This window comes from Lissotriton helveticus, chromosome 9, assembly GCF_964261635.1.
Source record: "Lissotriton helveticus chromosome 9, aLisHel1.1, whole genome shotgun sequence".
Taxonomy (NCBI): Eukaryota; Metazoa; Chordata; class Amphibia; order Caudata; family Salamandridae; genus Lissotriton; species Lissotriton helveticus.
Window position 1 is genome coordinate 3,271,671 of NC_136070.1, and position 13,061 is coordinate 3,284,731.

Consider the following 13,061-nt stretch of genomic DNA (forward strand, 5'->3'; position numbering starts at 1 on the left):
ATATGGATCTTGTGCTAAGCCTTACATAAATACTTATTTTTTATATAAATCTAGACTGGTGTCCATTTGTGGTGTGTCATTTAATTACTGTATGTGGTCACAAATGCTTAACCCATAACTCTGAAGTATAGCCTTGTCTGCTCGCACCACGCAACTTAGAGGGTGAGCAGGGGTTATTTTAAAGAGTATGTCCCTTGCCCTGTCTAGAGGAGAGGGTCCTTGCTTGTCAGAAGTCCTTACCTATGCCAACCAGAGACCCCCAATTCTAAAAGTATGGATAGCCTGGAGAATGGTAGAGAAGTCCGCCGTGGAAGGAGCTTCTTTGTCCGTGGGACCACCAGTTGCCCTCGAGTCCGTGGTGGTGAACCGATCCCATCTTGGTTTGGGTGGTGGGAGTATTTGGCACCCTCTCCCTGCCCATGACTACTAGTGAGCAGTGAGAGAAAGCAGCGTGGGCTCCGGGCTGTCAGGCAGGCCGGGGAAGGGATGGTGGCAAAGGAGGAGGGAAGGGGTCAAAGGAGGAGGGAAGGGGGCAAGGCACGTCCAGTCCACACCGCTCCACGACCACCGCCGATGCCTTCAGTAGGGGACCCACATGGGTCAGCGGGAAGAGCACCAGGCGCACGGACCCACAGGGGGCCAAGGTTGGTGTCAGGCCAGGACTCCCGGCCCGCTGGAGCAGAGGTACCGAAGTCAGCCACCCGGTGGCAAGGCAAGAGATGAAGTCCGAGTCTCGGGAAGGACTAGGGTGAGGCCGGGACCAAGAAGACACCGCCACTCGATGTAGTGGCCGAGACCTACCGGTTGAGGCCGCAGCCGATCGCCACCACCCAACACAAGGTTATCCAGGAAGGACACCCCCACAGGTAGGGCCACTACTGCCCGAACCAGCTGTCGAAACACCCCTCACACCCCACCAGAACACCAGGGAGGACCCCACCGCAGCAGACCGGCCGCTGTACTCAGGCACCACAGCTTAAGGTCAGGTAGGGTGCGGGGGACCGTCTCGAGCCAGGGCCCCAGGACCACCCCGCAGCAGGAGAGAAAGGGGGGAGGCCATACCAGTGAAGAGGCTGCCCACCACCGCACGATCGGCGGCTGTTTCGCTGCCCCTCAGGCCAGCACCCCACGGAGCCGGAGAGCGACTGCGAGCACCGCCACTCCATAGCCCCAGAATAGTCACACAGGGCCCAAGATTCAGTTCTCATGCAGAGCCTCAGACCAGGCAGAGGATCATGGCGGGGGTTCAGAAAGTGTCGAACGCAAATCCACCCAAAAGGGGGGCGGCGCCACAACGGAAGTGCCACTGCCCGAGATGGCAGTCAAGATGTCCCCTTATCAATGCAGCACTGGGGGGTCCACAGCCCCGGTCAGGCCACTTTACTGCGGCCCGGCAGTCCAAGGTCTGGTAGAGACAACCCCAGGAGAGGGTCGCAGGATCACTTTAATGGGGGGGACTGCCCCCCCGCCGCCCGATCGACGGCTGACTCACTCCCCTTCAGGCAGGTACCCCGCGGGCAGTCTCACTTCAGGCAGGCACCCCCTCACCTCACTGCAGATGTCACAGGGCCCCAGGCCTCCAGGCCTCCAAGGTCGTTGATTTGGGGTGAGCTGCCTCACGCGGGTCTCAGCTCCTGTCCAGCGGGCCAGAGAGACCGAGAGGCACCGAGAACTCGTGGTAGCCACACCGCGGCGGAGCAAGGCCTCCGTAGAATCCTAGCAGTGGAGCCAGCGGGCGGAGTCAGTCCTGCGGCTGGGCAACCGCAGACCCTAACAAAGCAGCGTTGCAGAGCACTCGGCGGGAGATGCGAACAACACCTCTCCTCTGCCCGATCGGCGGTCGAACAGGCCACGGTACCCTCAAGTTGCAGGTGGACCGCCCCGGAGCAGGGCAGGCGGCTCCCCCAGACCACCAGAGCACCGAAGCAGAGCGGGCAGCCAGCAGCGGGAAAGCAGGCTCACGGGGTCCGCCGGGCAGCATCGGAAGATCGCCAGCATCAGCACTCCTTAGGAGAGCGTTCAGGGCCTGAGGCTTGGCGTGGATCCAGTAAGTTCAGCAACGGCCACTATCTTGAAAAGGCCGCGAGGCAGGCCCAGAATTTCGAGGCCGCCCGTCTCGCTCAGGATCGCCAGGCTGCACTTCAGAGGACCCCCCGGAGTCCCAGGTGAGCAGGCAGACGATTAACAGGTCATCGGGGTCCCGATGGCAAGCGATTGCAGAATGGATGACGGAGGGTTCCGGAGCACTCCTAAGGTGCGACCTCCATCTTGACGCTCTTGGCCCCACCCCCATCCCTAAACTTGTCCACAAATTCTTTGTTTCTGAAGTGCCAGGATTGAACCCATGGCAGGAGAGTGCAGTCCTTTACAGGGTCCCAGAGCACTACCTCTACTTGCGAGTGATCCGATTTTCCTCTAGCTCTGTGTCTCGCAGCTCTTAAAAAAAAACATATATACTCTGTGTGAATATGTAATCCAGGCGAGCTCCACTACCGTGCACTGCTGAAATGCGTGTGTACGGTCTTGCATTGGGGTAATGAGCTCTCCATGGATCAGTTAGTCCCATTTGTACCGTAAACAATTGCAACTGACCTGGTCCAACCATTTCCCTGGTTTCACCCTTCTATCTATGTAGGAACTGGGTGCGCCAGTTCCCTGGGGGGTAGCTTGGCTCAAGCAGGTAGGCACCCGAAAGCTTAGGTGTTAAGTGACTACACAGCACACGCATCCACTGAGACAAGAAATGCATGCAATAACGGAGACCACACCAGAAGGTTTGATTCAAATAAATACGTCGAAAATCACAGTAGAAGAAAATCATTACTTTTCCTTAAAACGTGTATCTTTCATTTCTTAGTTATAAATACATAGATAAATAAATATTAAATATTAAATAACTGTAGGCCTGGCTTCAGCCTTGTTCTTCATCAGTACCTGCAAGGAATTCCTAAAAGAAAGTCATTCAAATAGCATTGCATACTTTAGCAGTAAACATTCCCTTAAGGATCAGACCACATCACATTTCATTTAGCAGTAATGAATCATTTAACAGGCCGGGGTGAGATTTCATGAGCACCCGGGCGACACCTCCTTAAGCCAGAAAGCTAGTATCTCCACAGGAAGAGTCAGCATTACATAAGGTCTGAGAACAACTTGCAGATGGCTAGAATACACATTTCCTTGGGCAGTGTTACACAGTTCGCCAGGCAAAGATGAACAGTTCCCCCAGTATGGACAGCCCCTCAATTAGCCAGGCCGAATGGTAGTCGGTAATAGCTATTCCCCCCAGCCGGGGGTTACTTCTAGGGCCAAACCGTCACTAGAGGATCTTGCCCATACTCCTGGGGGATCTCTGTAAATAATCAGGGCCAACGGGGCCCAACAACCGTGCTCCCCGGGGGAGGGGCGAACTCGGGCCTCCTGTGGCCTTCCACCCTCCTCCCCGGGGTTACCTGGGTTCTTCGGCCCACTCCGGGCCCTTGCGGCGTTGTCAGGAGAGGCGGAAGGACTCGGCTCCTTCGGAAGCCCTCCGGCGCGTCTTGTGGTGCGTGGCTCAGCTGGGCTTCACGGGCCCCTCACCGTTGGTTCTGCTGGCTCAAGGGGGATGGGATACGCGCGGAGGGGCTCTAGCCCTCCGCTCGGCCCAACCATCTGGCGGCATATGGGGCACGGCTCAGCGGGCCAGTCACTGAGGAGGCGGGGCGCGGCGTGTGACGGGCCGGGCGTCCCCGTCACGTGGTGCGGCCTTAGGCGGCGTCAGGTCCTCACAAGATCTAGCGCGGCCCACTTTGAATTCCGGTGGCCCGCTCCTATGACCGGGGCTGCCGCGCAGGCACAACCAGCAGCCAGGCTCACCCAGAGGGAAGCGCCCCGGTCGCGACGGCGACGGGGAGGCTCCAGTGCCCTACCAGGCCCCGGGGATGACAGCGACCCGCTCCCTTCTCTCGTCACAGGGCTGCGGCGGTGAGTTCTTGACTGGGGCCCCACGGGGATAGCAGCGATCCCGGAACAGCCGGTTACAGCTCTTCGGGGCAGACTTGACAGCAGCGCTCGGGAACAGCCCCAGTCCCTGGAATCACAGGGCTTCTTACGGGGGAAATTACCACAGCGCCTCGCTCCCACAGGCAGTTCAGTAAGCTCAGGCAGCTAATGGGGGACAACCAGACCAGGTCAGTCAGGGGGGGATAGGCAGGAGCAACACAGTCCAATACCTGGTTAGCGCAGGTGGGTTTCTGCTTGGCCCTCGATGGTTCTGGCGCCCTTGGTAGGTGGTTTCTTGAAGGGGGGTGAGGGGGGGTTGAGTTGAAGGCTTTCCTCAGCAGGTCACTTCAGATGGTCCCAGGGTTCCCCTCCCGCCGGGCCAGATTAGTGGGCTAGTTCAGTGTTCCTCACACAGCTTGGTGGGCAGCGCTTAAACCCTGTCACCCCCAGTGGTATAGGTTCCTGACAAGGCCCTACCGCCTAAGTCTCCTGCGAAGGGTCCCCCAGGTAAGTGATGTCCCAACTGCCCCAACTGACTAGAAAGTTTCCCTCCCTTTCCTTTTATAGCGTCAGTTGGCAGTTAGCAGTTGGTGTCCACTCCCCTATTCTGGAAGGTTCCAGGAGCTTCCTCACTCTTGCTATGGGCAGGCTGGCAGGCTGGTATTGCAACAATGTTTAAGGGTTCCAGCCAGCTCCTGGCTACTAGAGTGCGCCTATAACGACCACGCTGCAGTAGCAGGGGTCCGTGGCAGCCATCTTAGGGGAGGTGAGCACCTGCACCTTAGCATTGATAAGCAATGGGAAGGTGCCCAGGGACCTAAGGCCAACAAAAAGTAGGTGGGAAAAATGAGGCAAAAGTGAAAAAAAATGGGAAAGACCACCCTAGGGCTGACAGGTCTAACAATCTCCCCCTAGGGACATAACCGCATTCATGTCACCTCCCAGTGTACGAAGCCATTGTGACATTTCTATTAGTATTCAGGTAATCTCTGGGAAGGTTTCTAAGTGGAGTTTTGGCGGCACGTATATAGAGCACACATTAATAGTTCTTCCCTCCCATGTCCTGGACAGTGCTAAGTATCTACCGTCAGGATCGCGCCAACCTCGGCCCGCCACAAAAGGAGTCGTGTTTTTACTTAGTATCGCCTGGCCCCCTAGAACAGGTCGTGAATCCTGTATGAGCTAGAAGCGTATAGCCATATCGGTTCAATGCTAAATAGTGGTTACCTTTTAAATGCGTCTCTTGGAGCAGCACCAAGTCAGGGGAATGTCTATGCAAGTACTGAAGGGCCATTGTTGGTTTGATTTTGTTGACTAGACAATTGACATTCCAGGGCAGGATCGTCATGTTGCTAACCGTTCCTGATGCCATTGCAGATGTTTGGGTCTGTTTGCAGCATCGTTATCTCTGAATTGCAACTGTCTTGCCTTCAAAAAGCAAATACTTTGTTAATTAGAGTCCGACAGAGCATGTGGCATGTGCTAAGAGGTGAGTACATTCCTCTTGGTGTTCCAAGGCCTGCGGCATCAAATGCTGCCTCAGGAATTGAACCGCTTAGAAATGTAAAGAATAAAGTCTTAGTAGATGGAGGGAACATGTGAAATAAAGGCTTTCATTGTAAGCAAAGTACACTCTGCTGCACTATTGATGAACTCTCCTTCAATCCCCAGACGCAGACTCTTTGGAAGAAGAAGTGATATTCACCCCAGTGTTTCACACGCAGATTCCTGCTGAGGACGGCGATTGGCCCAGAGCCCCCAATAATCTGGGTAAGACGGATCCGGGGCGTACTGAGTGCCTTTCATTGTTCATTAATTTACAAAACTGATCTTTCTAAGCCACTTTTTTTTTAACACTTTATTTTTGGAATTGTTGGATTAACATACAGTCATGCATTTCAGTTGATGCAGAATGGAATTTCAACAGTTGGATCAGTAGCCACCGGTGTATGAGTAATACATAGGTGATGCTCAACAATTCATTTAACATAGTAAAATATTTAGCCTGTTATGCAATGTATGCAGGAGACATCTCAGCCCCCAACAATGTCATAGCCAACATAAAGGACTTGTAGTATTGTATTTCACGCAAGTGTGAACCCGATTCAGAGTCATGACCGTGGCCTCTCATCAGTGCAATGCTGCCCACCCATGGTGACTCTAGCAGGCGGCAGTGCCCTCTGTAACCTCTCCTAATCCCTGCGTGTCAGGGGCGTGAACCTCATCTGGCGTCGCCTCTTTATTTTGTAAGTATGACTGCAATGGTCCCCATATATCTTTGGGTCTGGAGGGCATGGGTTGGGTCTCTGCATGAATCCTACACTGGTCTTGGCAATATACCATATCCTGAACCCATTCCCCTCCCTCACCTACAGGCAAGGCGTCGTTTGGCCAGTAATAGCGACACATCCAGGAATTTCCTGCTGCTTTTCGGCATCTGTGCTGTGTAGCCTAATAACAATATCAATGGATCTTTGGGAACGCTAGTTTCAAGCATCTGTTCTATTGCGTCGTGTACTTGCTCCCAGTATTGCCCCACCTGTGGGCACTCCCATGCTAAGTGCAAGAAGCCGGCCCCGGGCCACCCACATCGTTCGCAACAGTCTGTGTCAGATAGTTGGAACCTATATTTAAGTGCAGGGGTGTAATAGATTCTACGTAGAAATTTATAGTGAATGATTTTGAAGTGACAACTGGAGGTTATGTGTCCCGTAACGCCACAACAATATTCCCACTGCTCATCAGTCATCTCCCTGTCTAGATCCTCATTCCAGTGTCCCCTTGCCGTGCCTGTTACTACCGGGGTGTGAGTGCAAAGACTATCGTGTGTGCGTGAGACCATGTGTGCGCCATCACTACTGCTCAATACAGCATTTAAGGGGGGACGCAGATCGGCTCCTTTGGGTACTCTGGAAGTAGAGCCTTCATACCTTCCCTCAGTCGTACATAGTAAAAAACCTCTAGGGGGTTAGGGGTGTGTCCACCAAAGAAACTTTCCCGAGTACGAAATTCTCCTCCAATGAATAAGTCCCCCCATGAAGTCATGTGTAATGCGCGGCACATTTTTTGAAATCCTGCTTCTTGTAGCAGTGTTACCTGGGGATAATATGTAAGAGGCATTCGTGGCGCATATAGCAGTGGCTCTTGTATTGTACGCAATATTCTCTGCCATACCTCAATCGTGCAGGTGACCGTAGTCAGAGGAGTGTCCAATACGCTTGTGGGCCCATAGACAATTCCATTTAGGGGTATAGGATGTGCGATCCAGTCTTCAACAGCAATCTGGGGCATATATCGAGCAGGTTTAACCCAGTGATATAGATAATGGGCTTGCGCACTAATGTAATATGCCTCAAAGATTTGTATATCAAAGCCCCCTTTGTTATACGGTTGAGTCATAACAGCCCATTTGAGTCTTGGTTGTCCCCCCCCATACTAATCTAATCAATTCAGATTTCAAAGTCTTAAAGAAAAAAGTGCCTGGGTAGTACGGGATGTTAAGAAAGTAATATAAAAAATGGGGTAATATGACCATTTTAAAAAGGGAAAGTCTGCCAGCCAGGGACAGAGGGAGAGCAATCCATCGTGTCACAGTATCTATCAATTTCGTAATGGCCGTTCCATAATTTAGCCGCAAAGTCTCTTCCCTGTCTCTGGAAATCTGAATCCCCAAATAGAGCAGATCAGAATGACACCATTCCAGGGGGAAGTCCAAGGGAAACTCCAACACCGCAGGAGTTAGCAGAAAGATCTGTGACTTTCCCCAGTTTATAGTAACTCCGGACAGTCTACCAAAGACAACAAATTTGCACAACAAAGCATTCAATTTATTTTGGGGATCCTTAATGTATAGAGTGACATCATCAGCGTACAGTGATATGGATATCTGGCGCTGATAGCATCGGAAAGCGCTGTCTTGATGTAACTGCCGTATACGACACGCTAATGGTTCAATTGCAATAGCGAACAGTAGGGGGGATAGGGGACACCCTTGACGGGTGCCCCTCGTGATTTTGAACGGGCTCCGATAGGCTGCCATTTGCAAGTACTTTCGCCATAGGCTCCGTGTACAGCAAGTGCACCCATGCCAGAAAGACTGAGGGAAAGCCCATTTTGCGTAAAACAGTAAAAATATAGCGCCACTCTACAGAATCAAACGCCTTTGAGGCATCTAAAAACACTGCGGGACTGGCATCTGGGGGCAACCGTTTGTATGAGTGAAAAAAGAGTTCTGAGGTTATGAGATGTCGCTCTTGTCGGGACAAATCCCGATTGATCTGGAAGTATTATTCTAGTCATTAGTAATGACAACCCTGTGGCCAAGACCTTGGCCAGGATTTTTGCGTCACAATTGATTAGCGACAATGGCCTATAGGAGTCACAGCGCACAGGGTCTTTGCCTGGCTTCAGTAGGGATGTAACCACCACTTCGCGCATAGATCGGGGCAGGAGCCCCGTCTCCATGGAGTCTTCAAACACCTCCTTCAGTACCGGTGCCATAATGTCGATATAACATTTATAGAATTCAGCGGGAATTCCATCTAAACCTGGTGCCTTTCCATTTCCCAGAGACATTATGGCTTCCTTAATTTCATCCAGCTCTAACGGGGCATTTAAGAAGGTTCTGTGCACATCGCTCAGCCAGCATAATGCCACCTCACCTACAAAGCCGTCTAGATCTATGTCCCCCGTGGATTGCGTAGTATATAAGTGTGCATAGTGTGTATAGAGGGCATTCAAAATGCGGTCGCTATCCCTGCAGGCCTCTCCCCCCGGATCAATAATTTCCAATATGGTGTTGGTGCCCCTGTCAGTCCGTACCACCTCAGATAATGCTCTCCCTGGCCGTTCTCCCTCACTATAGCTGCGAGCTACCCTGTATTTACTTCTAAATTTGGTTTCACGTTGCGCCTCCTCCTCATATTCTGACAATTTAGTTCGAAACTGTTGGTGTGCAATACCTCCATCCCGTCCCGCCATTTGTCTCTCCAGTGTCTTTAACTCTCCCTCTAATTTATGCAGGGTGCGGTGAATATCTCGGAGCACTCCAAAGCTTTTGGCAAAACACCACCCCCGGACTGTGACCTTGAAGGCCTCCCACACCGTCTCAACGCTGTCCACCGTGTGTTTATTATGAGGGAAAAAGTCCTTTATGTCTTCCCCCAGTTCCTCACGGAAAACAGTATCCAGGAGTGCGGTGGGTTGAAGCCGCCAGGTGCGCCTAGGACGGTCATAGCCAGCTATAGTCATTGTGACTAACACAGGACAATGGTCTGACTGAGTTCTGGCAAGATGTCTGACCTCGGTGACGCCGAGAGCCAGGTCTCTGGATATAAAACAGTAATCGAGTCTCGCCCATGTACCTGTGTAGGAAGTGAAGTGTGTACCTTCTTGAAGCGTGGGGTGCAGGTGTCTCCAACTGTCCACCAGGCCGCCCTCCTCCACAATGCCCTGTAGTGCCTCTCTCATCCTGGGATGATATTGCGCCTGGCCGTCCGCTCCATCCAACCTGGGTGTCAATGCTACATTAAAGTCGCCTCTCCAAATGATGTGCCTAAAGCCGACATCCAATATCCTACCCCATAGTAATGTGAAAAAATCTGGATCGTCCGTATTCGGAGCATAACAGTTGACAATAGTAACCGTATCACCTCCCAGCCTCCCCCACAATATCACATATCGTCCAGCCTTGTCCACCTGCTGCCCTAGTAACGTGAAGGGGACTGTGCGGTGTATCACTATGGCAGTGCCCCTAGCGTAGGAAGAATAATTCAGAAAAAACTCTGACCCCCGCCCATTTGCCAGCAAAAGAAGGGTTAGTCTGAGGGGGCATATGTGTCTCCTGCAACAACACCATGTTTACCTTATGTCTATCGAAGTAGGCCAATACCTGTCTACACTTTCGAGCGTCCTTAAGCCCCCTGATATTCCAGGATAGTACCTTACATCTGTTTGTAGGGGGTTCATCCATCAGGATAACATATTATGTGTGCCGCATACAGCCGCAATGTCCGGAATGGTATCACCATCCACCTGCATCCACCACTACCCAATGAATTCACTTGTGCATCCAATACCAACAATTCAACTTGCAACAGCACCCTCCACCCCCTCCCAATATGAGGCTCCTCCAACTTGCCAACAGAACCCTCCCCAGCCCATTTCCCCCCGCCAATGTATGTGACCAACAGAGACCATCAGTTCCCAACCAACCCCACAACAACCACATCATCCCTCCCCTCACGCTGTCAAGAACATTACACCAACTGGCCATTTTCCCCTCCACAGCCCATCTCCCCTCCCACTGAAGCAACCCCAATTTGCCAGAATATTCTATCCACCCCCCACCCATCCCTCCCATTGAAAACACCATTGCTATCCCGATGATATAGTTCAACATAGGGATACACCCATAGGGAAACAGCATTAGATAGTCACACAGCCACCGTCCCTCCTCAAGCCCTGGAACCTGTACGACCACTGGGCTCTATCTGAGGAGGGGCGGTGGGGCCTGGAATACGTTACCACTGGAACACTATAATCGACCTTGGCCTGTGCATTATGAAGTGTCCCCAGCCTCTCAGCTCCCTCAGGATGTACCAGCGTCATACATGCTGGCCGTGGATGAGAGTCCCAATTGCGGTCGTGAAAGTTCAAGCGTCTTCACCCTCTTCCTGCATGCCGTCCCGCTGCGCTGGGTCTTGACCATTCGCTCCCCGCTGCGTCCGTTTCCATTGTCGGAGATAGTCCTCCACTTGTTGTGGGTTGGTAAAAAACCGTTGTTTGCCTTGGTGTGTCACGCGGAGTCTTGCCGGATAAAGTAGCGCGTAATCAATCTGCGCTGCGCGCAGTTTCTTTTTCACCTCTAGAAACTTGCGACGCTCTTCTTGCACTAATGGTGTAAAGTCCGGGAAAATCGAGAATGAAACACCTTCGTAGCTCAACTGTTGTTTAGTGCGCGCCGCACGCAGGGCTACATCACGGTTACGATAATTTAGTAATCGTGCAAATATGGGTCTGGGCGGCTGTCCAGGTTTCGGTTGTGGGCCCAGAGACCTGTGTGCACGCTCCACTATGAATTGTGTAGAGAAAGCCTCAGCCCCAATGGTGGTCAGAAGAAGTTTTTCGATATAGTCCTCCATACGCCCCGTGTTTGTGGATTCCGGAATGTTGGTCACGCGGATATTATTGCGCCTACTATGGGCTTCTAAATCTTCATTTTTTGCCGGAATTACCCGTAGTAGGTTGTCCATCCTCGCCAGTTGCGACGTGTGACTGGCAGTGGCATCATCAGTATCTGAAATACGTCTTTCAGCCTCCTTCAGCTGTTCCTCTTGCTGATCCACTTTGTGCACTAGTGCGTCCATTCTGGAGGACATCCGATCCACCTTATCCACCACAGTGGCGAAGCCCTGTCTCATTTCCTGCAGTATTTGGCGCATATCCAGATCTGCAGATGGCTCTCCGCCACTCTCCCTTTCCGCGCCACGCGGTTCAGCTGTCATCGATGCAGGTTTGGGTCCCTTTTTTGGCGCCTCAAAAGTGAGCTTCGGTTGGCGAGTGTCCGGTTTCCCCATACTGTCTATGAGTAGGAGATATCTCAGGTCTACCTCTGACACTCAAGGGCCGGTCACCAAAGGTGTCACTGTGTTGTGTTGCTGGAGAGATCCACTGCAACTTCAGGCTTGTAAATAGCGTTCCGCAGCTCTCCAGATCCCCAAGCATGTATAAGAGGGTCCTCCACTACCCCAGTGTATCCCCGAAGTGCCGCCAAGACCGAGCAGGGTCAAATATCAGGGGAGATCATCCACACCAGCACTCTATTGGGTTGCTTGGGAGCACCAAAGAATTGTGGCCACTGCAATAGCCGTCCCCGTCTCCCCACAGCCTCCGATCTGACTCCGAATCTGATATTGAGCACGTCTCGGCGCCTCTCCACTCTCACCTCGTGGCTTGCAGCATAATCCCCCAGCCAGTACAACAACATGCATGGGTGAAAGTACGATCAGTCCCGCCTTGCCACTGTTTATTGTCCGCAATTCCCCCACACTGCCATCCAGTGGGGCCTCAGTGATAGATCGCAGTGCTGTCATAGGCCATGCAGCGCTGTAGCCACACATCCCCTCGTGTATAGGCGCCTCAGCGCGCTCTCCAATATGTCCCCAAAAGTGCGCCTGCAGCACCCATTCTCTCAATTGCCAGGCGCTACGGGTGCCGTCCTCCGCCTCAAGGGCCACGGTGCTATACTCCACTAATATGTAGAGCCCCCACGTGCAGTCCGCTGTCAGAGCGTCTCTGTAGCCTGCTCCTAACGGGCGCCGTCTCTCCGTTGTCTGCCTCCAGGCGGCCGGGCCTACCTCCCTCGTGGTGAGCCGCGGTCTTTCCTGCCTCAGTACGCCGCCCAACGTGGTCCTCGCTGCTCCAGTGCCGCTCCCGGGGGAAACTATCATGCCGCAGTTTTCAGGCTAGGGGCATCGAATCGGTCCCAAATCTTCACCGAGGCCGGGGATCAGGTTCATTTACCCGTATGCCTCGTTACATCCAGATGGCTAACTATTTAAGGAGGATAAGTGAAGGATATATGGTCCAGGCAGCGGGAGCCTCACCAAATGGCGGCCATTACGCTTGTGCGCCCTCTAGTGCCCCCATCTTTCTAAGCCATTTTAAATGCATTCTTAACCCGTGCGAGGTCCAAAGTGCTTTCTAGGTGGTGAAGTAAATAGCTACTTCATTTGTATCATTATATACTGCTGTAGGTGATTGGTGAGGTCGTGAAGCACTCCTATGTGCATTGGGTACCTGGCGCCGCAGGCGTGTGTCATTGAAAGGGTGTAGTTGTAGATTGGTCTGTATGCAGCGTGCTAGGGGAGGTCAGGAGGCATGGTGTTAGGAGGTTTCATCAATCATTGCTGCATGTAAGCATGTAGAGGGGAGTCCTCTACATGCTTTTTACACTATAATATGAGAGGTGTAGTGTGAGGCTTGTGATGGACCCGATCCGCAGCTTGAATGTAATGATCTGTGTTTTGTTCTGGGTTTAGGTAAGTAACCGTAAGTTAAAAAGAGCCTGATATTATTTG

At 52.5% G+C, this 13,061-nt stretch overlaps 1 protein-coding gene across 2 annotated transcripts in view; it reads left to right on the forward strand.

The window, feature by feature from the left end:
* LOC144780842 (fibrous sheath-interacting protein 1-like) overlaps positions 1 to 13,061 on the forward strand; it is a 746,598-nt gene that overhangs the window by 154,390 nt on the left and 579,147 nt on the right. For both annotated transcript variants that reach the window (XM_078659336.1, XM_078659337.1), the window contains exon 6: positions 5,653 to 5,751. In XM_078659336.1, the coding sequence (XP_078515462.1) occupies positions 5,653 to 5,751 (99 nt within the window). The remainder of the gene's footprint in view (positions 1 to 5,652; positions 5,752 to 13,061) is intronic.